The sequence below is a fragment of the Megascapheus bottae genome, chromosome 7 (assembly GCF_031878675.1).
Source record: "Megascapheus bottae isolate mThoBot1 chromosome 7, mThoBot2.hap1, whole genome shotgun sequence".
Lineage (NCBI taxonomy): Eukaryota > Metazoa > Chordata > Mammalia > Rodentia > Geomyidae > Megascapheus > Megascapheus bottae.
The window spans coordinates 45,493,598-45,520,797 of record NC_143515.1 but is presented as its reverse complement, the minus strand read 5'-3'; the positions used below and the strand labels follow the sequence as shown (position 1 = coordinate 45,520,797).

The 27,200-nt window shown below is 36.5% G+C and overlaps 1 protein-coding gene across 6 annotated transcripts in view; it reads left to right on the top strand.

Moving 5' to 3' along the window:
- Ccdc85a (coiled-coil domain containing 85A) overlaps window positions 1-27,200 on the top strand; it is a 179,762-nt gene that overhangs the window by 119,511 nt on the left and 33,051 nt on the right. For 5 of the 6 annotated variants that reach the window (XM_090336888.1, XM_090336887.1, XM_090336886.1 and 2 more), the window contains exon 3: window positions 17,809-17,885. The exons of the other annotated variant lie outside the window; for it this stretch is intronic. In XM_090336888.1, the coding sequence (XP_090193014.1) occupies window positions 17,809-17,885 (77 nt within the window). The remainder of the gene's footprint in view (window positions 1-17,808; window positions 17,886-27,200) is intronic. 6 annotated transcript variants of the gene reach the window in all.

Here is a 27,200-nt window from a genome sequence, read left to right as displayed (position 1 = left end):
CATAACTTTAACTTGGTATTTCTTGACCCCGCTGCTGTTTGGAGTTTCCTGTCTCCCCATATTGAAGCAGAGACTCTCTCGGCACCAGATCATCATTTAAAGGAAGGGGTGTGATCAGTGCCTTAATTGCTCCCTCCTTGTCTTCTCTGCATCTAGATGTTGTACTGAAAGTTAGCATTTCCATATCTACTTCTATGTCGTTACTGAAGCTTTCTCCCTCCCAGCCCCATTTGTTACTTCCCATTTTTACCTAGATAGTAAGCATTTAAGTAGTCATAATACCTATCTACCAAAATCCTTTCCTTAAGGAATTTGTGCAACCTAGAAAGTGAGAGCACCATTGAGTAGTGAGAATGGGGCTCAGCATTGATCATAATGCAATAGTCATTGCACTGAGGAAAGTGGGGTATAAATTCAAAATGGATCAAAAGAGGCATTTCCCCAAGATGGGAAGATGTAAAGGGTACATCTTGAAATACAGTTGGAATTTGTACATTTCTCAGAGAAAGAAGATAATGATTAGATGGAAAAAATAACTAGCATAACAAAGTAAACTCTTATCAGACAAAATATATTTGAAACCCCTAATTCCATCATTGAAGTGGCAGGCAGGCTTACAGGATCCCTGTGAATGAATGTACATAAAATATAGACTGAAAGAAAATCCAAATCCCAGTCTTGCTTATAGTTTATACTTTCCAAGCATGGTAGAATTGTGTGAAAAAGCTAGAGAGGATAAGCTCAGTGATACACTTGCTCTTAGGTTTAGATAAAATGATGACAGGATCACATAAGATAAACATGGTCTCTGAGACACATCTATTGAAAGAACTTAGAGATTTGAATTGGTTAACAACTCATAAGTTTTATAAACCACATAAAATGCTGACAGTTGGTCTTCATTTGAAATCATCCTAAGAGCTGACCCAGTATCAGATTTAATTGGAGTTTTTAGGGATTAGTATTTGCCAGGAGACTGTTAGATTATATGATTCTCTTAACAGAATGCTTTTGGATAGCAGAAACAAAACTTTTTTTTCTTCTCCTTTATTTGTACAAGTCATAGTATTTTTAGCCAGTGTCTGAGGTCTCACACAGAAGAACTAGTGCAATAACTTACCTGTTTTACTTTAAGGAAAGGGTTAGTAGTCAGTTCTGTTGACATCATCTGGTCTACAGGTGTTCATATGATCATGGTTCTTTGGAAATAGTCACTTTGGTAAATCCCATGTGTCTTAGTTGTTGACGAGAGGCACTAATATTAAGATAAAACAAAAATGTGTCAAAAATTGTATCCTCAAGGAATATTATTTTAAATATACTCTGAGGATTTTTATTTTAGTACAGACATGTAAGTTGACTGCCCATCAATGTTTGAATAAATCTATGGTTGCAGATTCTCATTTCTGTCTCAGACAATTATTCCCAAAATGGCAAAGTGTCACTTTTCTCCAGTAAATAGATATCATCAACATTCATTAAACTGAAGGTCTTAATATTAGTTGTCACAAAAGTTTGCTTTCTTTTTTCAATGCCTTTTTCTATTTTGTCTTATCAAACAAATATGGCTAGAAAAATATTCCTAAACCAGACATAATTTTTTTTCTCTTGTGTTCAAATGTACTTTATATATTAGGACTTTAATATTAGGAAATTCACTCAGATTATCTCATTTTATAACAGATGCATACATAAAGATGACAGAGAAAATATTTATTTCCTTGTTATTAAAACCCTGTTTATCTCTCATCTAACCCAATTCAGCAAAGATTTGTAGGCACCACGTACTTAGAAAAATTTTTTTCTTCAAGCAGAAAATTTTAATGCGGATAAATAGTTGCTATGGTGCAAAGATATGGAACCAACTCAGATGCCCCTCAGTTGTGAGTGGATCAACAAGTTGTGGTATTTATACACAATGGAATCCAATGCTGCTGTCAGAAAGAATGACATTGCCCATTTGTAAGGAAATGGAAAGACTTGGAAAATCCATATTAAATGAAGTAAGCCAGATTCAAAGGAACATAGGCTCAATGATTTCCCTCATTTGTCCTAATCAGTAGAAACCTTGGGCTTTCCTAGTAGAGATTTGCAATAGAGCAAAACCTAGATACATAAGGCCATATAGGATGACGCTAAATGAAAGGACCTCCAGGATATAGAAATGAAGAAAACCATGTAATGAGTGATTGTTGTCCTATGTTATCTCTCATCTCTTTTGCTGTCCCTTGGTTATCTCATATTGTTACAGTATTTTACCTTGTTATCTGATATATTGTATATATGCTTATTTGGTTATTTGAAATGGGATAGGGAAGGGGGGAAAACAAGATGAAGGGTAGGGGTGGGGGGAGGGAAATGGTGACCAAGACAAGAGAAAAGGAATCAATGTTTGTGAAGTAATGTACCTTATCTCTGGTGAATATAATGTAACCCTTCTATTAATTACAATAAAAATATATGAAAAAAGGAAAAATAGTTGCTATGGTTTCTTAGCCATCCATTTGTACAATTTATCTATAAAGACATTTTCACTAAGTAAGTTCCATGTTAATTGAAGGTTTACTTTCTGTGTTAGGAGCACACCTATGCTAACATGGAACTATCTTGAAGGCTAAACTAACATTATCTGGATGCCCCAAATCTTCCTTGCAAATGGAAGTTTATGCCATTTTTAAAAATATTCTGTGTTAAATGTAGTTGTCTCCTTTCTTTTACAAAGCTAAGTGGAAAATTAAATACCTACGCAGGCAATCCAGTTAATCTGTTATTGACCTCTTCTGTTTTCTTGCCAAGAAGAATTTATATCTGAAAACAGGAATTAGACTTGTAATTGGAAATAAATTTTTCAGAAATGAATTGAGGAGGTGCTTACTTCACAGCAGAGTATTTTGACTAAAGTTGGTGAACAATTTTTGGAGTTTAAATTTAAAAAAATCAGTTTAGAAGAAAGAATTAGAATAACATTTAAGATTCTAGGTCATCCCTAAACCTGGTTTCTGGGTGCCTCGTAATCTTTGCTTCCTGCTTCCTGCTTCCTCCATCCATATCAACTGTGCCTTCAAGGAGGCCTTCTGGGATTGAAGTAGGGAGATTGCATGCACAATTACTCTACTCTTTGACCAATGGGATTGTTGCAGTGCCCCAAATCTAGCCTTTCTTCTTTATTTCTGTAAGGAAGGCTGACACCCACTGGGCTTGTCAAATACTGACCCATCTTCCCCTGGCATTTGTGTATTATTATTTCAAGCTACTGGAGCCAATCAATCTGTTTGTCTGCCTATATTACTTTCTATGGAGATTTATAGAATTTTAGCAGCTGGAAGAAATCACATGTCCCTAATAAACCAGCTGTTTCACAACACACACAGGACTTCATGCTTTATGGACACTCTTTTCTACTGGTATTCTTTTAAAAAATACTTTGTCATTTTCCTATTGCCTAGCCTATTGCCTGACTCTGTGTGGGGTTACTCTTGTTTACTTTATAGCCTTATTAATTAGGTTCTATCTTTTCAGTTGCTATCATACCAAACTTCCTCATTCCCACCAAAGAGCCTTAGTGTGAGCTTCCCTTGAAGACAGGCTGTTTAGGTTCAAATTGTGGCTATCATTCACTATTTGGGTTATCAATTAAATGCCTCCTGAAGCCAAGAGTTTGACCTAATGATAGAGTGCTTGCACGAAGACTGGGGTTCGATTCCTCGGTACCACATACATAGAAAAAGCCAGAAGTGGTACTGTGGATCAAGAGATAGAGTTCTAGCCTTGAGAAAACCCAAGAATAGTGCTCAGGCACTGAGTTCAAGCCCTGAGACTGTCAAAAAAAATGCTTCCTGAGACCATCTGCTCATCTCCTTCTAGCACTTAATATATGTGAAATTATTTCATTTTTTAGCCATTGTTTCTTTGTTCTCTATTATACCTTAGGTTCTGGAACATTCATATGTTAGTTATGTAAATCAATATACTATTTATGTAAATGACCTTTATTGTCACCTGAGTTTAGTGTTCATGAATAATCAGACTGTATCTAGTCTGTTAGTTTTATATTGCTAGCTGAAAAAATTCTGTGTACAGAGTCATTCAGTCACTGTTGCTCCAAAATATAAGGCATGAACTTTCCTTTGAAGCTTCTTATCCATTTGTAGTCATCAGATTTTCACAGATCTCTCAGTTGTGTTTAGTCCACAGTATACAGCACCATACTACAGTCAAGATGTTCTCATTGACAGCTGCAGTAGTTTCTTGCTGGTGTTAAGTATTGGTGGGTGAATGATAGAGCAGCCTGTGTAGGTCAAGGACAGGAAGCTAAGCTGAACACTGGCTACTGAGGAAAGGATTATAGGACTATACACCACTGTTAATTATGGCATGGGAGCAAGAGGATAAAGCAAAAGCAAACCATCTGCTGTACAAGAGGAGGCCAAAGCCTAGGGTGGTAGTGATATCAAAGCCACCATTAATATTAGAATAAATGTTTGCAATGATAAATAGCTAGGATTCACCATAATCCAATCACCATTGTGGGTAATTTGTACATTGTAATTTAATTCTCACAGTAATCTTCTTGGACAAGTATTATTTTCATTCATTTTACAGTGGGAAAAGTGAGACAGGGGGGTTAATAACACATTCAAACCACAGTGTAGGTGATGGAGGCAGAGTCAAATCCAAGAAGTCTAGCTGTGGGTCACAGGATTTTCTCTCCTAGTCTATATCAAATCCTAGACAAATACGTTTAGAAGGCTAGCTGTTGTATAATAGCATAAAAGAAATATTGGCACAGACAAATTTAAGTACCTGAACATGATTTTAAAAAGAGAACATTAACTTCTTGTATTTTGCAATACGTACTTTATGATTTTTTTCAGATGCTGCTAAGAGCAAGTATATGGAAAAGACAATAAAATAAGCATCCCATGCTGCTGGCACTTGTAATGATGTAAGGAACTAAGATAAACTAAACTGTGCCAGCCATTATCAAAGGAATTCAATATTTACTGAGTTTCCTTGGAAGTCAGGTAGAAGACATGTATTATACAGAACAGGATCCATTGGTAATGTTCTGGATGTTGCCTAGGGAATTCATTGACAGCTGCATATAAAGTGACTGATCTCAGGTGCTGAGAGAATGGACAGAAAGAGAACTCACCTTCTAAAAAGTAGGGGAGGAGTTCTAGAGCCAAACAAAATGCGAGACTTAGGGGACGTTTTCACCAGTTTAGGCCAAGCTGATGAGAAGAAAGAGAAAACCCCTGATTGTGGAAGGAAGTTCTAAGTGCCCCTCTTTTTTTTTTGTCAGAGAACCTTCTCTCAGCTTCTAAAATGGGGTGTTCTATATGTCTGAAATTACTTTCCTTCCTTCCAGATTTATCAAGTAGGCTCCTGATTGTGATCACAAAAAGAGTTCTTTTGTACATCTTAATTCAAAAGGCTGATTGAATCTTATTACACAGAATGGAGGAGCTTTGCTTAGGAATGACTGTGTGCGTCCATTCCAAGTAAATCATTACCCTCCATGTATATGAGGAACTAGATTCCAAGCTTGATTGCAATGATGAGATATGAGAACTCAGTCTCAGTGACAAATGAGTTTCTTAGTCACCCCCATGCAGACAGAACCGAGAAGAAAAAACTTCAAGTAACTTCTTATTTAGACTAAGAAGATTAATCTCTCGGTAGGTTAATCTTAATCTTCTGTAGAACAGTTCATTAAAGTGATCATTTATGGAGGGCTATATACATTTGTAAATGTAAGAGGAATCCATCATTTCCCACAGATTCAAATTTACACAGGCTGTGTGTCTATTGCTTTATTTTATGTTAGTGTTCCTGGTTAATTTGTAAGCACAGACTACAAATTAAAAACAACTCTGTGTTCTATTCTTCGATCTAACATGATGATTTAAGAAGCCTTTCCTAGTTATTCTGCTAAGAGTCTCAAACTGAAGTCCCAGTTGGGTTGTTGGTACTGACAAAGCTGAGCTTTCAACAGAGGAAGAAAAGGATATATTTACAAGGAATCCTATCAGCAGATCTTTCAATTTCTTGCATAATCATTAAATCTTGAATAACTTTTGTTTACTCTCACTGGGAAAACAGACTCATAACACACTTTATACACTGGCTATGTATTCTCAGAGGAGCCAAGAGGGAATAACATTAATATTAAATAACACTAGTTTCCTCTTACTTAGAAAATCTCAAAATAGTTTATCAGAATGGAATTTTCCCAAGATCATAAAAGATCATTTTATTATCATTAGTTTTAGATGTCTCATCCAAATCACCTTGTGCAAGTTGGATTATTTTCTAATCTTACTATGTCCTTAAGAGGAATGTTTCCATTGTAATTTTCCCCCTATACTTTCTATAGTCACAATATTATTTATTCCACAAACCAATTGCTTGTCTTTTATTTTGGCAGTCAGTAGCTTGAATGCTAGACTTTTTTGGGGGCCAGTCATGGGGCTTGAACTTGGGCTCAAGTGCCATCCCTGAAGGTTTTTGTACTCAAACTAATGCCCTACCATTTGAGCCACAGCACCACTTCTGGCCTGCTTTTTGTTTGTTTGTTTTTTTGTTTGTCATGGGGCTTGAACTCTGGGCCTGAGAACTGTCCATGGGCCCTCCAGCTCAAGGCTACCACTGGAGATGCAGCCCCACTTCTGGTTTTCTAGTGGTTAATTGGAGATAAGAGTCTCACAGACTTCAGTGCCTGGCTGGCTTTGAACTTTGATCCTCAGATCTCAGCCTCCTGAGTAGCGAAGATCACAGGTGGGAGCTACCATGCCTGGCTACTTCTGACCTTTTCTAAGTAGTTTATTGGAGATAAGTATCTCATAGACTTTTCTACCTGGGCTGGCTTTGAACCATGATTCTTAAATCTCAGCCCTTCTGAGTAGCTAGGATTGGAGGTATGAGCCATCTGGCTCCTGGATGAATGCTAGATATTTTGAGTCTTAAAAACCTCAGTAGTAATATTCATATTGAAGAGATATACACTTCAGTTTTTAGTGACTCTTCAGGGTATATTAATATTGTTACAACACAAGCTTAGAAACACAATCCTTCCAAGTGACGTAAATTCCCAACTATTTTAGAATGTTGAAGTTTCTTTAAATTTTTTTAACTGTCCAGTTTGTAAATTTATGATTTAAGGATTTCCTTATATAGAATGACTTCTGAAAATAAGTTACTAAAATAAAAAGAGACATTCAATTCTAACTTTTTGTGTGTCTAACTTTTTGTGTGTCTAGACATTCAATTCTAACTTTCTGTGCATCTTGATATTTTAACTCAAGGCCTCACACTCTGTTTTTACTTTTTCACGTATGGCTGACTGATGTTCTGCCACTCAAGCAGTGCCTCTACTTAGGCTTTTTGCTTGTCTGTTGGGGATAGGTCTCTAATTTTTCTTCCTGGCCAACTGTGAACTGTGGTACTCAGCTATCAGCCTTCTGAATAGCTAAGATTGTAGGTATAAGCTATCATCAACCAGCTGTGCTTTAGAAGTAAAAACAATGCTTTTGTATTTTGTGAAGGTAAATACAAACAATTAAAATAACAATGCCATTTTATAATGCAGCATGGAATACTTCTGTGGCTATGTAAAATCAATCTGAAAATCAGTGCAAGCAGAACAAAATGTAACAAAACATAACAAAATGATCAAAACAAATTTAATATACCAGCTTGGTTGTTGTGTATAATTACAGGCTTATGGGATTGTCTTTACCATAAGACTCTATTATTTGAACATTATGGTTACTTTCAGTACAAAAGTTTATTATATATACTCCAGTTTCCCAAATATCATTAATACACATAGATACTTAAAGAATATGTAGGATTTTGTACATAAGAATTATTATTCTTAAAACCATGCATTGAGATCTTTGATTTGGGGAAATGTTAACTTCTGTTCAATGCCAGTGCTTACTTTTGTGAGGTGAATACTCATCAAATTCTCTTTTATTTTCCCTCACGAATAATGCCAATAGCCTCAGCAAACATGATTTTAAGTAGAAAGGGTCTTCACTGGATTTCTTAGATGTCCAGAAGAGAATGCAGGAGAGCTTTTAGAGAACAGTCCCTTTAAAAACTAAAATTAGATACTAAAAAGCAGAAGAAACTCGCACCTGTGTCTATCATTTCCTCCTGATTCTGTAGTCTTCCTAGAAGTGTGTGAAAATTTTATGCCCATTTCTGACTTCAATGATACTGGCACTTGGCTTAGTTGCTGATTGTGACACTTGTTGTCTTTACTTTGGCTTCTCCTGTTGACCCAGGGGCATCACCAAATGAACTGAAAAGATGATGCATGAGTCATCCATTAGGAAAAATGCCATTTTTACTCCTTCAACAAATAGACCAGGTAAGAGACAGAGCAGTAACTCAGATTTAATGATAAAGAAGATGGTTTTAACCAGGCTGTTTTGTCACAGTTTAACTTCTTTGATAATTGCTTAATTTGGCCTAGACTTTGTCTCTTTGTGGGGTTTATGTTTTCCAGCATTGAGGAGTATTTGTAATGTAACTATAAAGCAGACCTTAGCCAGAGTTCTAGAATTATAGTGCACTATCCCCATGACTTTGAGAAGTTACTTACCATATTGAAGACTTCACCATCACTCCAGTGTGGACAAAGTGTTTGTCCCTTAGTTTTTTAAATAAAGATTAACTATATTAATGCTTATACCTTTTTAGCAGAATATTTGACAAGATAAATCAAATGGAACTTATTAGCCATTATTTATGTCTTTTGCTTTTGCTTGCCTGAAAGTATTCACTGTTCTGCTGTTGCCTAGTAACTGTTAAGCAAAGACAAAACAATGAAATCTGTATGGGAGGAGAAGAGCCCAAATGAACTTCGAGGTCAGCATAGACTTTCCTGGCCAGAGCTTACCTTCTCATATCACACTGTCATACAATGTCCCTAAAATCAAGGGCCCTAGAGGAACAGAGCAAGAACATTCAGGTTAACGTGTTGGCCATGTTCAACAGGATATTTGAGATTTCTCGGGTGATCTAGATGTATATGGGGTAAGCAGTGTATTTATTTTTGTGACTGTATCTATGTGTGTGTCTGTTTTCTTTCCTTATATTTCTTTCCTTATAGATGAAAACTATTCTTGCATTATGATACTTTGAGCTTCTTTTTGCCAACTATTGTTTCATTGCTACTGTAGAGAGCACATAAAAGCTATATTCAACAATACTTTTTGATCTGAAAAAATTATTTTTTCTTAAAAGTATGTCTATAGAAAGCAACTCGAAAAAGTTTATAAAGATATCTAGATGTACCTAAAAAGGAATACTAATTTTCCTAAGAGAAAATAATATTTTTATAGATTTACTGTATTTTGAAAAAAGTTTTAAACAGATTTCCTTATTGCATTTATTGACAATACTGACAGATGTACTTACAAGAGGGCCACATATGGGAGAGGAAATTGTTACATTTATTAAAATAACATCCATTTTTATCCTTTGGCATTAGGAAAATGACAACAGTAACAGCAGCAACAGAACAGTGGGAAGTAAGACCCATTCTAACCCTGAATAGCTATTGAAGTGGTACTCATGCTAAATAGCTTTTTAGAGTTTGAGCCTTTTTTTCCCCATAGAGCTCCCATTTTTATTTTAGCTCACTTTATTGCTACCTCCTTTGTGGTATTGACACTGCAAAGGGAAGAGTAAAAGTGAATGCAATTTCGGAGCATAAAAAGGTTCCTCTAAGCCAGTGTTTAGTGAGATTGCTTGTTATTGTGTATTTTATAGGTGGAACTCTGGCTGCATATGGGCTAAGTGCTTTAAACTGTCCTGGGAACACAAAACATTTAGTAACACCCATACAATTGGAACAGACTAAGACTTTCATTCCTTCACTCAAGCATAAGTCACTGGATATTATCTACACATAGCACTGTGGATATCTTAGGGCAACTTGGAAAAGAATTATAAGGCAGGGCCTTGCCACATGGAACCTCCAGCTTTTACCTAGAGAGAAATGAAACTAGACCAACCAGGCACCAATTCCTTAGTGTCTTACCAGCCAATTTTCCATTGCTATAACAGACTATAGGACACTGAATAATATATAATAAAGAGACATTTCTTACAGCTTCTGCAGGCTGGGAAGTCCACAAGTTGGGTGCTGATATTTGCTCAACTTAGCCTAAGGGCTGCTCCGTAGGTATAGTGTGGTCAGTAGAGAGTATGACATGAGGAGGCAAGGCAAGCATGCCACTGAAGGCTCATTTATGTAATAAAGCCAGACTCTTCATGACCCATAAAATCTCAAATGAATTAACCCATTCATGAGAACTCTGTCCCACCTCTCAGACACCATTAACACATGGCTTTGGGATTAACTTTCTCAAACAAAAAATTCAGGGGACGCATTCAACCTACAGACTCGAAGAATGAGTTAGTATGTATGTAGATGATAACACATGTGCAGCAAAAATGTCCTTTTCCTCCCACTTAAAAAGCCTCATTTGAGGCAAGAGACAAGAGGGACAAGTTTTTAGTGATTGTTTTCAGGTACCAGCATTAGCATATAGGCAGATTTTTATCAGAAAAAATATAAAAAGTCCATACTATAAGTATACGAATAGTTTCTATGTGTATATTTAATACATGTATATTATATAAATCATCATGTCAGATATCCATGTAGTGATTCTTTTACAGAAAATAATAAATGAACAACACTAGTCCTATTTAAAAAATGCAGCATTTCCATGGCATTATCATAGCATGCATTATTTTTGTCAAACCCCTTACAGAACATGAGTCAGTATTTTCTACCTTCATTCTAATTAAAACAAACAAGACAGCACATTGCTTGGCTTTTATTTCCCTTTGAAATGTGAAAGGGTATCAATGTATGGGAATTAATGCACCATCTATCTGGCAAATATCATTTAATCCTTCTATTAATTACAATAATAAATATATGAAAAAAAACTACCCCTGTTTTGATATGGACCACTGCCTTTGACAGCCAAGAGCCCCTCCATCATTGCCTGTGCGACACCTGCTCCTTGCAGCATCTCCATGCCCCCATGCTCTTCCTCCCTCCATAGACTCTGTGAAGAAACAAGCAAGGAGAAAATGTCCAGACGAACTTGAGATTCCTCTCAGTAGGTATTTATGACCAAAAGGGAACCTTAATGACATAAGCAGTTTTCCAGCTGAAGGGCATTTATAGTCCAAGATAATAATGACACTTGTATACTTTAGATTTCATTTTTAGGAATAATTCACACACCCTGCACTCCTGCTAAGTTTTCTCTCTGTTCGTATCTCCCTACACCCCAGCCTTGTCTTAGTTCTTTTCAGCTGCTGTAACAAAATAGCTCCAAATAGGTTACTTATGAGTTCATATTTATTGTGCACAGTATCGAATGTGGGAAAGTCTAATCAAGACACAAGCACACTTGGTGTTGATGAGGTCTTACTCCTCAAAGGTACCCTGCTCAGTGTCCTCACATCGTGGAGGGAAAAGAGCTCTTCCCTGCCATTCTTGAAGGGGCAATAATCTCATTCCTCATCATTCCCATTCCTAAGATCCTGCTGTTGGCCCCATAAGCGCACCACTGTGGGCTTAGATTTCAACATGGGAGTTTTGGTTGGGACATAGGCATTCAGATGATGGCGTACCCCCCACCTACACACATACATTTTTCAGAGCCTGATGAGAATAACTTCCACATTTTCTTAGAGAAATTAGCCACAAATAGTTGAATCTGATATCACTGGAAATTTGCCCTAAATTTCCATCCAGAAAATAATTTCAAAAAACACAGCAGAATTGGTATTACCCTCATTTAAATACATAGCCTTGCCAGAATTGATTTAAAAAATGTAGACTTGTATTAGGAAATAATGTACTCTCGGGACCTTGTCTACATAACTAGATAATTTGCTCATTCTGTAAAATTTCACAGTGCTAGACACTGTTTGAAGAAGTTGGACTTTGCCAAGTAACACCTTAGACAAAGATCCTTGTCTTATACACTTCCATGCTAATGGGAAAGATAGAACTTTTGTTATAAACATAAAAAATGAACATGTTAATTTGCAGAACAGAAGTCAATGTGGTATTTTGACAAAGAGAAGTGCAACAGGGTCAAGGAGATGTGGTAGGCGATTGTTGGATTAAAAATAGAGAAGCTTGTGTGAAGATGAGATACAACTATGAGGGGAAGAACTTGTTAAGAGGGGAAATTAGAGCTAAATCTCCAGGCAGAGCATACCTGTGGTGTTCGGGAAGAGAAAAGGAATTTCATAGCTGGGATGGAAGTAGCGAGTGTTTTGATCATGTTGGACCCCGCTCGAGGTTTTAAGGACTTGGGATTTATGTAGATCAAATTACTGTGGAGTTTGGAATGAAGGAAATGATCAGGCTTAGCTCTTCAGAAGGAAAACTCTGGCTGCTGTGGTTTTCAAATTGATTGCGAATAAATACACATCTGGGAGGGAGGCAAGAATGGCAACAGGGACAATCAGTATAGTCTCTTCTGAAATTGAATTCTGAGGTGGCATTAGCAAATCTTTTGAGCGGATGGAAAGTAGATTGTGAGAAAAGACCAACACACAATGCTGAGTTTTTTGTTACAAGCAAAGCTTAAGAGTCAAATAGTCTAAAATGAGGTCTAAGTGTAAACAGCCAAAAGTGAACACAAGGTTTGAGAAATTTAAGCAGTGGAAGAAGGTGAGATGATAAACAGATCTCTGTTGTGCATTGCTGTCACTTCTCTTCATGCCTGGGTTCCAGAATCTGGGTCTTCTCAGACAAGATCTTAGCAGTGTTCTTCATTCTCCTAGGATTTTCTCTAGGATCTTTCCATAGTGAGCCTTTTCTCAGGTCAGTGTCCTCAGAGAGCCTTTCCCCTGGCTTTGCTCCCTAAAGCTTCTTTCCAGGATGCCTTTCTCTAGCACTCTGATCTGATGCACTTCATAAAATACCTTAATTGTCTGCCTTTTATTATTGTTAGTCTCTCTTCCTTGAATGTGAGCTCCCTGAACACCAAAATCTTATCGTTCTTAAGTGCTGCTTTAGCTTCAGTACCTAGGAGAGCATCTGACATACAACAGACAATCACTAAGGGATGAAGACTTCCTTAATATCAAAGAAGATGATGCTAGTATGCATTAACCCTTGCAGGGAGCAGTGCTCGTCTGTGTGGGGAGATAGAGGAATATTTTCATGTGGTATATTTGAGAAAACAGTGAGAATAAAAATAGGAGAAAGTAGAGGAATTACAAGGCAGTCAATATAGTTCAGTGGGACATGAGAACTAAACAGATGAGATTTGTAGAGTGAATTTAAAATTATAAAAATATTAACCTTCATATTTACAGAGGTCAACCCAACAGCACTCAGTGCAGAACTATTTGTAATATTGTGTTAGTTGTGTCTGACTGCCGGAACGATGGGAAACACATGCTTATACAAAGAAAAACCTTCTAAACTTTTGGCAGTTCTAATCATTAGAAAGACTTGTTTTTCTGTGGCTAGAATAGGGGAAAATTTTCTGGGCTGGCTAGAGGAGGGGAGCACTTGTGGCTAGTATAGGTAGAGACAGGGTTAAGAGAAGTGTGGGCCAGTGGAACACTGGACAACTCTCCTCCCTGGAGGAGGAATAGAAAAGAACTCTTCCTATCCCCTTCAGGCTGGCAGAGAAAATGAGTCTGGAAAGATTGAAACTTGATGGGTGGATAGTAGACTACAGGAAAACCAGATGTCAGTTATACTTACTTAAGATACAGAGCGCCATTAAAATAAAATTATCTCTTCCCTTTGTGTAGTCTGAATTAAAAATCCAGACACCTCTAAACATGCTGACTCTGGAGGTTTTTGTAAAGTAAGAAAAACACAAAATTACACTATGAAATGTGATCACTGTACTTGTAGAGATAATATGAATTCTAATTGGAAGCTGACCTTTGCTTGAGAAAGAAAAGCATTTTGTCAGAATATCCTTAACTGTATAGTTCTGAAGTAATTTCCATAGGAATGTCTAAAGGCTTGTGAGTAGTAGGGTTAACCTGGAACTAGTACAAGCATGTGTTTTGAGTTTGGGGTTTCTTGCAGTGATTGCTTATGAACTGGAAATCAAATGGCTGTCCGTTGGGTTCTTGCTGAAGGAATTTATGTTTGTCTATTCTTTCATTTTTTAAATTTTTACTTTTTTACTTTTATTTTGTGCTTGATATCTTTTCATGTTGAATAGGTGATGTACAGAGAAGTTATAGTTAATAAGTCAGGTAATGAGTACATTTCTTTTCGAACAGTATCACCTCTTCCCTCCTTTTCTCCCAGCATTTTCCCTCCTCTGTAAGTTGCATAGTTCATTTTCACATAGTGTCTAGTATCACTGCTAATTGAGTTCACCCTTTGTTCCACCGTTTCAGTCCTTCTGCTTCCCCTCCCCAAAACAGATAAACCTTCCTACAAGACAGAAGGTACAGAAATCAAAAACAGGGACAAAAATAAAATAAAATAAAAACTCTTGTTTTGATTTCCTGGAGTTCATTTCCATAAGCATCATTGTATATTGTCATATACACATAGTTATTGAGGCGTTGTGATTTCTCCTAAGAATGCACTCCTTTGGTCTCATGCTGTGAATATCTAGAGTCCTGTTTAACTTATAGCCAAGTATAATTTGTCCTTTACTTTCCATTGGATTTATTTGTAGATTTATAGGCACATTCTAATTACTACAAATGAAGTAAACCATGCAACTTGCGTTTTTTTGGGTCTGGTTTACTTCACTTATACTTTTTTCCAAGTCTTTCTATTTCCTTATAAATAGGATGATGCTATTCTTACTGATGGGAGCATAGAACTCCATTGTGTGTATCTGCCATTTTCTTGATCCATTCATCCATTGAGGGACATCTGGGTTGATTCCATATCTTGGCTGTGGTAAATAGTGCTGCAGTGAACATCCTTGTGCTGGTAGCTTTAGTGTGGCCTGGTTTGTGGTCATTTGGAGAAATACCCAGGAGTGGAATTTCTGGGTCAAAAGGAATTTTTTCTTTAGTCTTTTGAGGAACATCTATACTACTTTCCAGACTGATTGAGCATGTTTACACTCCCACCAACAGTGTAGTAGTGTTCCCTTTTAGGCATATCCCCAACAGCAAGTTATTGTTAGTTTTCTTGATAATGAGCATCTACCTGGGATAATGTGGAACTGTTATGTTGTTTTGTCTTACATTTCTTTTATGGCCAGAGATATTGAACAGCTCTTTGTGTGTCAGTTGGCCATTCTTATTTCTTCATTGGAAAAAGTCTCTCTTTAAGTTATTTATCCATTTACTTATTGGTTTGCTGTTTCATTGAGGATTTTCTTTGGAGGGTTTAATTTTCTTGAGCTCCAAGCATTTTTTGGATATGAGGTCCTTGTCTAATGCATATCTAATAGAGATCTTCTTCCATTCTTTGGACTTTTGTGTTTATCTTGCTAGCCATTTTATTTATCTTGTCCTTTGCCATGTAGAAACTCTTCAGTTTGATGCAATCCCAATTTATCTAGTCCTTGATTTGTTGTGATTCTGGGTCTTAGGAAGTTTTGTCCCATGCCAAGAGTTCTTAATGTTTCTCTTATGCCTTCCTGTAATGTTTTTATGGTATTTGGCCTTACATTGAGTGAGGTTTTCCATACATTTTGGATTGATTCTGGTGCAGGATGATATATAAGGACCTAGTTTTAGCTTTCTGAACATGTATAGTCAATTCTGCAAGCACCATTTGTTGAGGAGTCTGTTGTCAATTCTGTGCTGCTATAAGAGAATCTCATAGCCTGGGTAACTTATAGGGAACGGAAATGTATTACCTTACATCTCTAAAGGCCAAAATCAATGGACAGCATCTAGTAAGGATCTTCTTGCAGTATCATTGATGGCTAAAAGGTGAGAGAGGGGCCAAATTTACTCTTTATTATAGAGATGCCTATCCTACCCATAAGAGGAGAACCCTCATAAATAATCCCTTAATACCCTTATAATGACAATGGAATGTCAAAATGTGTAAAGTGGGTAAATTTTCTCTTACCCAAATGCTTTTACTTCTATGGTACAGTACTGGAGGTTGAATTCAGGGCCTTGAGCTCAGAGCTGTGGCAGAGGAAAACATTGAGCTATGTTGTATCATTGAATACATTTCAGGAGAACTGAAGTGAAATTAAGTTAAGAATATTTTCTAATAAAACTATGAAGTTATTCAAAAGTAAATCTGACACAAATATCCAAAACAAGGAGAACGGGGTATTTAGCATTTAGTCATCTCTACAAGAAGCTAGACCTCACATGATTAGATCTCACATGAGAATCACTGTGGTACCTTCTTATTGAGACAAAATATATCTCATTTGTAGGGGTCAATGTCATGGGCTCATGCACTTCTCTTGTTTCCTATGTGAGTGTAGATCTTGTGAGACAGGGTGATTCTGGAAACCTCTAAGATAAATTCTACCTCAAACACTGGACTTATTTAGAAAATGCAGTATTTAGAAGAATTATTTTGCACATTTCTGGCATTTGTTTTATTGTAAAAATAAAGTTGCTATAAGCTTTTACATGTAGATTCAGTAATACATAGAAAGGAATGGTTTGTTTAGAAAGTCTAAGACTTAACAAAAAACATCTTGAGATACACAAAATAGGAGCTGGATTTATATAAGCACTTCCCAGACTAAATAGCATTGTTTGTACATGATGGGTTTCAAGTCAAGGTTTTGATGTGACAGTATGTTTCCTGACTTTGGATTAGGGGGCTCCATATTTGCTCCTTGAATGCACTGCCATCTAGGCTTATGCTTTTTTGTGTGTTTCGAGGGCCAAAGAAGATGAACCAGAAGATTCTACAGCATTAGTATTAATGGAATTATGTTCTGGAGGGATTCTGTTATTATGTACTTTTAATCACACCCAAAATATGTTCCTGGATACTGAAAAACTTGCAGCTATGTACTCTAGTATGCTTGCATATTTTTATTTTAGTGGTGGAGAGTTACTATAAATTTCTTCCTTCAAAATGAAATGCCATAGTTCTCTATCTGGAACTCTCTTTTTGACAAAATGTTATCACCTCTTGTTATTAAGAGTTTGAGTGCTGAACAAAAGCTGGGTTTGATGCTGATTCTGAGATCTAAGCATCCATGTGGTCCATGAAGAATTGAAAATGAAAATCAGTGTTAGTTCTACCCCAAGAGTTTGAAAAGGGGAAAAAAACACCAACTTGGGTCTCTGTGACAACCTAATTTGAGTGAAAATTCACCTTACGTTTAACTACTATAGTTAATACTTGTAGATTTCTAAGAACAAATGTAGTTCTTGAAACTCAGAAAATTTAATGGAAAACAATGATAAGGTATTTGATGCTTTTGTTTGTACTGTGCTTTTAATACTCCTGGTAATTTATCTTGCTTGTGGATTATATTGCAAAAAATGCCTAGTGTGTGGAACAAATAAAAATGCACAAAATGAAAAAACATGGGTAACTGTCTTCAAGATGCCTAGAGTTCAGAATGCTCACTTGTGTAAAACCCATCAATCTCATGATCTAGAAGTTTCTTTAATTCTGCTTAACATTGTTCAATTGTGCAGCTTCGATAGTTTCTGCTCTTGTTTTTTTCTGGGGAGTCTTTTTCTTTCCTTTTCTTTTTTAAAATAACAGACTGAGTAATTACTTAGTCTGATTGAATAAATCAAGCCAGAAGTATCCTGAGACTGTACTGAACAAGACCTATGTGGATAATGTGAGTTCTTTCTTTTCAATTTTAGAATCAACCTTGTCCTATGTTAGGCAGCTGGAGGCAAGAGTAAGACAGCTGGAAGAAGAAAATCGCATGCTGCCCCAGGTGGGTGACTTCCAGAAGCTCATAGCTAGTCAGTGCCTTTGGAATTTAGTTTTCTTATTTGAAATGTAGTCTCAATTTCATGTTCTCCTTTCAATGGTAGACATCATTTTGTAAATAGCCATTCATCATGTAGAGTGTGATAATGTTTCACTATGGTCATCCTACTACCCAGATTTCCAATAGGTATACTGGAGTATGTGGGGGGCTGATATAAACATGTGAAATAATGTTAAAAGGAGAATAGGAAAATAAATGACACTTTGGTAGTACTTTCCATATACATCATACATGCAGTCAGAGGAGACAGGGAAATGATTAACTTAAAAATGCTAATTTATGAGCCAGGTAAAGTTGGAGGAAGTTCGAAGGTTCCATATTTTAATTAAATTAGTACTTTCTAAATTTCTTTGTGACAGAATTGAGCTCTTTTAGTGCAACAAGGTATTGACAGTAACTGACAGTTTTTACTTTGGAACCTTACTCCTTTTTCTCCCCCTGGTGAATATAAAATGGAGCTCTTTCTCTGAGATATTTAATACCTTGTCTTATATTCTGCTTTCACAGTTGTTTCTGTAGGATGATAAATTTGGGAGAATGATGTTTTTTGAGGTGGAGGTTTACTGAAAATGTTTTGTTGAGGACTTGAACACCTTAACTGATTCTATGTTAGTTTCCTTAGTAAAAGTAAAGACATGATGTATTTTGACATCTGTGAGTTTTCTAAAGTGTAAAGACACTTTAGGGTGCTTATTTTTTGCATTTTAGAAGATACTAAGGGAAAACTATACTTCAGATAACTAGTAAACAGTAATTTAAGACAGTATATTTCAGGAAGAAAGATTTAAACACTAATGGAAAAACGCTTTTCAAATTCTTTTTAAGCTCATTTATAAAAACTTATTTTGATCTTTTATGACTGTTTTGACTACCATATACTGTATATAAAAAAGACTTTTTCTCTTATTGTTTAGCCAGCTATTTGCCTAGAAATCATAGGACTAATAAAATTAATCTCCTCTTTCTCAAATTATTGATGTATATATATATATGTATACATTTACAATGAGGGAAGAGATTACTTCTTTATTAAATAGGATACAATGCAGTGATTTAAAAATTGTTTCCCCTTTTTCTTTTTCATTTTTTAAATTGTTTCTTTTCTCTTTACGTTGGTTTCATGCTATAACTTTTATACGACCCTTGATATAAGACATGACTGTGTCTTTTTTCAGGCAATAGGGAGTATCAAAGAAACAAGAACAAATCCATAAATAATTCTCTAGTTTCTCTAAGTAGGATGTGAGGGTTGTATCAACCATTGAACTGTTAGCACGTATGCTATATTATTAAAAAAAAAGAGGCCCAACAGCTATCAGAAGGACAAGTTTGATTTTTAAAGATCTGTAGCATTTTAAAAATCATTGAAGGAAACCTGAATATTCCTTAGCTATATTGAAATTATTTATTTAAGACAAAGTACTGTAATGCTTGCAAAGTTAAGATTATAAGAGATTAAACAGTTTATCAAGTTCAACTGGTCAATGGAATGCTTTTAAACACATTGCTATTTTTCTGTCGAAGAAGGTGTTCTTTATGTTATTTAGTTTTCCCTCCCAGTAATGGCAAGCAAAAATCATGAAGTGCTATGATTGTGTATATCATTACAAAAGAGTAAAGATGCCAATATACCATGTTGGATTCTTGCTGATTTCAGAGATATTAAAAATGGGAAAGAAGTCTTAGATTTAATTAAACATGCATTTATATTATCAGTGTATTTGAGTACAAAAGAGAAAAGAGAAAATCCATTGTTTGAAGTATGCCAGTAGGTACACAGAAACATTGTAATAGGTCTGTTTTAAAAGAATATTTGTTAAATTTTTAACAATGCTAAGTTGAGTATTGCCTTTATTTACAGCTAAGATAGATATGATAGCACCACTATTCATAATTACTTCTATAAGCTCAAACTAAAGTAAACATCAGCATCAGATCCTAGGATTAAACCAGGTAAAGAGATCCCAGAGCAATGAACATCATTTAAAGGGTATCCACATGTCAGCCTGTGACAGGCCGAGACTTGTCCCAGAGAGCACAAAGTCATGTACAAGTTATTCAGAGATTATTTGTACTATTATAAATATTATAAAAAATATTATAAGTAAGGTCAGATGAGTTTTCCCTGTAGAGACTATTTCTGACTGTACAGTGTTAGCTACAAGGTCAATTCAGTGCCACATGCTGACATTCTTGAATATATTAGTCTCAGTATTTGAACATTTGATTTTCAATTATGAGAGATTGCTCACTGTGCCTTGATTAGAAGTTTTTTTTATTCCCAAATCTTCAGAAGTGTGTCCACTTCCCCCAGAATACAATTAGCAATTTGAATAGCAAGTATATCAGGTATCTTTCTTTCTTTCTTTCTTTCTTTTTTTTAAGCAGGTAATCTTTAATGGCCAGTTCCAGGTTCTCTGCTGATGATAGTTCAGTCATTAAAAGTGATTTTTGAGGAAAGTAGCTCCTCTCAAAAATCCTTGTATTATGTAGAATAATGAAAATGCTACCACCTTGCCTTTGCAACATACATTTTTAAAAATAAACGAGGTGGAATGGAATGCTTTTGGTTTCTTTCTGGTCAGGGAAAGTTTCTTCAGATGTAGACAAAGTTCCTCTCAACTCTTCTATGGTGTGCTCCTGGATGTAAACAAAGTCTTACTATCTTATGTCACTCAGAGCAATGGTAAAGGTTGAGCTTATTCTACCCAGTCTAAGGGGATTTCAGTGCTCCAATAAGGGCAGGTCATCCCTGGCCTTCCGCCACCGTACTGACTGCCATGTCCTACACCCGAGCTGTCACTGAATTGCGTTTTAAATCCAGTTTGTGGACTTAATGGTATTTAGTGGATTTCAGTGGTATCCTACAGTAAGAACAGTTTTGTGATTTTTAGAAAAGGCAGTATTATTTGCTTGGCATTTTTTTTTTCCAGTCCTGGGCTTGAGCTCAGGGCCTGAGCACTGTCCTTGGCTAGAGCTCTACCACTTGAACCTCAGCACCACGTCTGGCTTTTCTCTATGTATGTGGTACCAAGGAATCGAACCCAGGTCTTAGTGCATGCTAGGCAAGCACTCTACCACTAGGTCAAACTCCCAGCCCTTGCTTGGTATTTTATCCCACAAGAAATATTTCTTTTAAAAGTTGGTACCGGATGTGGTGACTCACACCAGACATGGTGACGTAGCTACTCAGGAGGCTGAGATCTGAGGATCGTGGTTCAAAGCCAGCCCAGGCGCTAAAGTCTGTGAGACACTTATCTCCAATTAGCCACTAGAAAAAATGGAAGTGGGGCTGTGGCTCAAGAGGTAGAGCTCAGGGACAATGCCCAGGCCCAGGGATAGGGTGGTAGCCTTGAGTTGAAGGGTCAGGGACAGTGCCCAGGCCCCGAGTTCAAGCCCCACAACCAACCAACAAAAAAAAGTTGGCAAAAAATAATAAAGATCTTCTTCTAACTCTGATTTCAAAAATATAGCATTACCCACAATAACATGAATGCCATTTAGAAAAGATCCTATATAGTATAACATTTTAATTTTTTTGATAATTTTTTATTGTAATTAATAAAAGGGTTACATGATATTTGCCAGATAGAAGGTGCATTAATTCACATACATTGATACCCTTTCACATGTCTTGGTCCCCATTACCCTCCCCCCAACCCCCCATCTTGTTTTCCCCACTTCCCTATCCAATTTCAAGGATAGACTTGTTTTCATTAAAAAGTATACTTAGCTCTGGACACAGACTTTTTTTGGATACAGAGTTAGAGATTTTTCAGAGATGAATAGAACTCCATAGATTTCACAGGATAATTCCTTTTCTAGTGAAGGTGTATATCAGGTTGCCAGAGGTTAGGGGCATTGAAGTGGTTGACAGCTAATTAAGGATGGACTCAGGCCAAGATGTATCCTGAGCTTCTGTTCTTTTTAGCGGTATGCACAGTGCCCTCTGTTATCATTTAACACCATTAATGCAATTCAGTGTACTAAGCTACTAAAGCTATTTTTGAAAACTTGTTGTCAAATTCATTTCTTTCAACATTTATCTTAATGTTGTATATATGTAGCAATCTAAGATTTGTTAATTATTCATTCTGTTCCTGCCTAATGCTCGATTTTTTGTTCCATTTGTGATAGATTACATTGCTGTTTCTATCACAAAAGATAGGGCCACGTCCTTCCTTCCTGACACCTTCCAAAAATACTTCAGTCATAGAGTTGTCTTGCACACTCACAAATATTCACAAATGTGTGGAAAATGAATATATAAAGAACATGATCATAAAGGTCTTTTTGTAGGTGGGAGGTGGATTGATAGAACAGAGCTTTTTATATTGAAATTCGAAGATTGAGTTGTGGTTGGTTAGCCTAGATACAAAACTTTGATTACCTCTCTTCTCTACTTATTGCATTGTGCTTCACTTGATGGTCACATTGATTTATTAATTCAGGCACAGCTAATGCTTATGTACTGTACCTGTAGTGAAGAATTCTATTTAATTAAAAAGAAACTTTCTTTAGATTTCGGATGATGTATTATTAGAAAAAGTTAGTTCTTCCCTTAGAAGACTTTAGTTACTCGTGCCCGCCCGAAGTACGTAGATTATCATGTTTAAACTATTCTTATATATATTCCACATTGACTAGATTTTGCATCATGAACAGGGTTGGAGACATGCAGCAAACAGTTTGCTGCTGGCCCAGAGTCAATTAAGAACATTTGTTTAGAGTCCTACTGGGAAATCTGTTCCCTTTGATCAAATGCTCTGGCAGCAACATCTGCTTGGCAAGCACTGTATGTGCTCTGCACCTTGGAGGCCCTTCCTGAAACACACCACCACCCACCCCTGCGCCCAGCGCTTGAGGGCTGGCTCACAGAATCAGTGCAAACAGGGAATTGCCAGGTGTCCTATGCCTGCCCACCTGCCTGCCCCCCTAGGCACAGGGCCCAGGGAGACCCGCTTGAGAGGCAGGGCCACAGGGCTGTGGGCTGAGTGGGCCCCTTTCAGCAAGTGTTACTATTTCTGTGCTGTGAGCACATAGAGAAAGAGGCTAATTTTAGGAATGGAAATGAAAAACGTCCCTCTCATGTAATTTGATTACAATGCGGCTGCATGATGTGGTCTTTCAGTGCCTCGTGGAGGAGTCAGGGCTGTTTCCAGAGCTGTTTCTGAACAAAGGGAAAGGAACCTGTCACAGTTGCCAGAAGTGCTGAGAAGGATACGCAGGAGCTGAGGAAATTGTACCTCTCACTTCCATGGCAACACAGCCCAGTCCAGTCACGTCTCAGAAGCACTCCTTCACCTACCAGTGCAGGCAGACAGCACTGGTGCTGGGCAGAGATGGGAGGGCTCTTTGTTCTTTCCAAGTCCGAAATTTTCTCTTTTCTGTAGAGAATATATTTAGTCACTGTTGTCTGTCTGTCTTCTTTCTTTCTTTCTTTCTTTCTTTCTTTCTTTCTTTCTTTCTTTCTTTCTTTCTCTTTCTCTTTCCTTCTTTTTCCCTTGTATATCTATGTTTTGCCAGTCTGTTTTGTGTCTTATAGGGCTATAAGCATATGTCTCTCTTACAGGGAGAACTGCTTTGGAAAAAGAAAAATCAGCAACTCTTGCACAAAAAAGCAGTCACAGAGTAAGGCTGCGCAGGATACTTAAAGCAAATATCTTCTTAAATCGTGTTTTGTGTGGAAATTGCCACCCCAGTATCCTAAAGATCAGTTTATACATAATTCTCCTCTCTGTTATAGAGAAGCCTTAATTATGTCACATGGCTTGAGTGGAATCTGGATATGACTGAGAGGGAAATAGAGAAACCCATTAAAAATTGATTGTTCCTAGAGTTAGATTTGGGGAAATTAGGCACCACAAGTGCATAGTGCTTGTGAACAATTCATATATTCAGAAAAAGGAAATGTCTAATGGTTCAATTAAGCTTTAAAGGAACAAAGGGGAGCTTCATAAATGATGTCAGTATATCAGAATAGAAGATTAAAAGCAGATAATACTGAGTAAATTGTGTGTGGGGGGGTTCATGCTAGAAAACCTAAATGAATGAAAACTAAATTAGGGGAAAAGTTTGTCTGCTGGAGAAAATATCAGAAAGAGGAATGTCAGTAGAGGAACTTTTCTAAGATGATACAAGGTCTTACCCACCACTATCTTCCTTTTCCTAATTTTGTAGGATATACATTGAAGTCTTCACCACATCCCCCCTTCTACACAGAGACTTAGCCAAAGATATAGGCAGTTTCTATATTACATAGCTAAAACCTTATTATGTATAGTAAATTCAATTTAGGCAAGTATCTATATTCTTTTAACAGAATAGTTGTAAGTATATCTGTTTCTAAGGAATGAGAGACTTTCTTAAAGAATTGTCCTTATGTGAAACAGGGTCAGAATCTAAATGTCATACTGAGAAAGCTGACCCTGTTAGTAAAGAAATGACTGGAAGAGGCAGACATGCTAGAAAGAAGAGAGAGTAGGATTTATAGGAACTGTATCTGAGCTTTGATGTTAACATTCCTTAGTTTCTGTGTACCTTGAATACCTTCCTATGAATGTGGTTGCATAAGCTCTGAAGTTCAGTAGTTATCAGAATCTGTGCTTATATATAAGGTATATGTAGAATTAGTATGTTCTTTGTTTCACAATAAAATTTCTTTTTTTTTTTTTGCCAGTCTTAGGGGCTTGAACTCAGGTCCTGAGCACTATCGTTAGGTTTTCTCAAGGCTAGTGCTCTGCTATTTGAGCCACAGTACCACTTCCGGCTTTTTTCCATGTATGTAGTTGCAAGGAATCGAATCTGGGTCTTCATAAATGCTAGGCAAGCAGTCTACCAGGCCAAACTCCTGGCCCCTCACACTAAAATTTCCCTAAATTTCAACATTTCACTCTGCAGAGTGTTCTATTTTAAAATGCCTTTTTCTGTTATCATAGGTTATTTAACCCACTGTCCCTAAAGTTAATAGATTTTTTCAGATTGCTAATGAATCAGTTTAAATGTCAGTCCTAGGTATATATGTTTGAGGCACCATCAAATTATGTACACATGTGGTAGGTTGATGTAGTCTGAACATTGGTTGGCATATATCTATTCAAGGGATGCAATCTAATCTAGTTAATGCTTTTTTGTGATGTGAAATCATACACAATGAACATATGATACTAATTTCCCCCGACAGTATACAGATTTAAAATAAAAATGTGATCATTATAGATACTATCTCTATATAAAGCTCCTTTTCCTCCCACTTCTTTGTGTGATTCCTTCTAGCCTTGAATATCCTGAGTCTAAATATAATAAAGGCTTAATTTTATACACTATACTTATGAAAAGTACAAAGTCCTGGGATGTAGGTTCCTTATTTAAGAAGAGAAATTAGAGATGAATGAGTTGAATCCATTCAGTGATGAGAAGCAGTCACAGGAATTACAGGTAGAATCTCATCCCAAACATCATGGCAGGCCATTCCATGGCCTCATGGGATCCCGTGAGGACTATCAAACTATACTTTAAAAATAGTTCATTAATGCAGTGTTTCAGAGGGAGTTTAATATGATCATCCTCACTGTATTTTAGGATAGACAATGTTCTTTATGAAGTACCATTATTAGAGAAGAAAATACCTTTATAAGTTTGATATGAATTCTAGTGATCACCTGAATTCAGTATATTTTTTTTCACAGTCCTAAAGAAAATGTTTAGGTAAATGTTTTTTAAAAGAATGACACTTGGAAGTATATTAAAAGAAGTAATAAATGGGCCATTTTACAGAAGGAATTTTTTTAATGATTACAAAGAACAACAGGAGATGAAAGGAAACTTTTATCTATCTTTACTTTATACTTAAACAGTAATGTTCTTTATTTAATAATATAAATAATTTCCAGAAATTCAATTCTGAGATATGCCAAGATAAAATACTACGCAAAACTGATGACAGAAACAGGAAATAGCACACTTTAGTATTTTGCATTGTAGCTAGACTGAAAAGAATAATGTAAGAGACCTTGAATATAAATCAAAGCCAGCTAAGTTGTGTTACTCATGAGAAAACAATGTGCAGATGAAAAAATTGTTTTTTTTTCTCAAAGGATCTCTGATTTATTAACTCTGTTCTGTAAACCAGCACATTTGGAATAGCCTAAAAGCAATGGTCGGAGGCTTTTTTAGGTGTATTCTGTTGAGACAGAGAATGAAATTAAAGTTTTCATTGTATTCTGGGACAATTATCAATTTTACAGTGTATAATGTGTATAGAGTACCTTTTAGATTTGTTATGGAGCTGATATAATAGGATGTACCATGATAAGATAGACCACTAATTAAAGTATGGTTAGGGAAAAAGGACAAAGATAGCCTATTAAACAAACGACAAGTTTTTGCTTACTTGTTTTACCTTCAATGGTAGCTTGGTAAATAATTATTGGAAGAAGAATTAGGGGTTGTTTTGAATTTACCTTAGAAAGTCTACAAAACAGAATTGGCAGGATTTTGAGGATTTTGGAGAAACTACTCTACTGAGTAATATCATTGAATAGTAGACTGTGTTCTCTCAGGGCCAACCCAGCCCAAATTGGGGTCCCAGAGGTGGTATCTGGATCCTCCAGAGGATCAGCCATTATGAGCTCACCTTTTGGAGTTCCTCCGTTTAATGTGTACAGTTTTTCACTCCCTACCTCAGGTCTAAGCTTTGCAATCCCTGGACTGACTTTGGTTCTAGCCTGTCTTTCACAGCAATGTTCTGGCTGTTGGCATGGCTCATGCAGTTGCAGCTTCCAAATGTTCTCAGAGAGAACTTCCCTCACTTTTTCTGGGTTTCTCTGTGTTATAGGGACCAAATCCATAATGTAAATCCTTACTCCAGGGTTCTAGTGTTAAATTCAGGAAATAGGTATGAAGTAATAATTACCAAGAGACTATCTGTGCAAAAATTTTCCTCCCTTTTAATTTATTTCATTATGTTTTATTAATCTAGGCCTAGTTGGTTAATTATTCCGTGGAGAACTCTGTCCCCAAACTTCAAATACTGTACAAAAATCAATTCACCTCAGTTATTTGTTTATTTAAGACATGCTGAATGGAGAAATCCACATAGTGAAGCCCTCTTTCAAACTTGGTATCACTTTAAGATTTTTTTTTTGTCTTTACCATACAGTTAGTGGCATAGAAACAAGGCTCAAATGGAATGAGTAATGGTGGTTCACATCTGCTACTCAGGAGGCTGAGATCTGAGGATTGTAGTTTAAAGCCAAC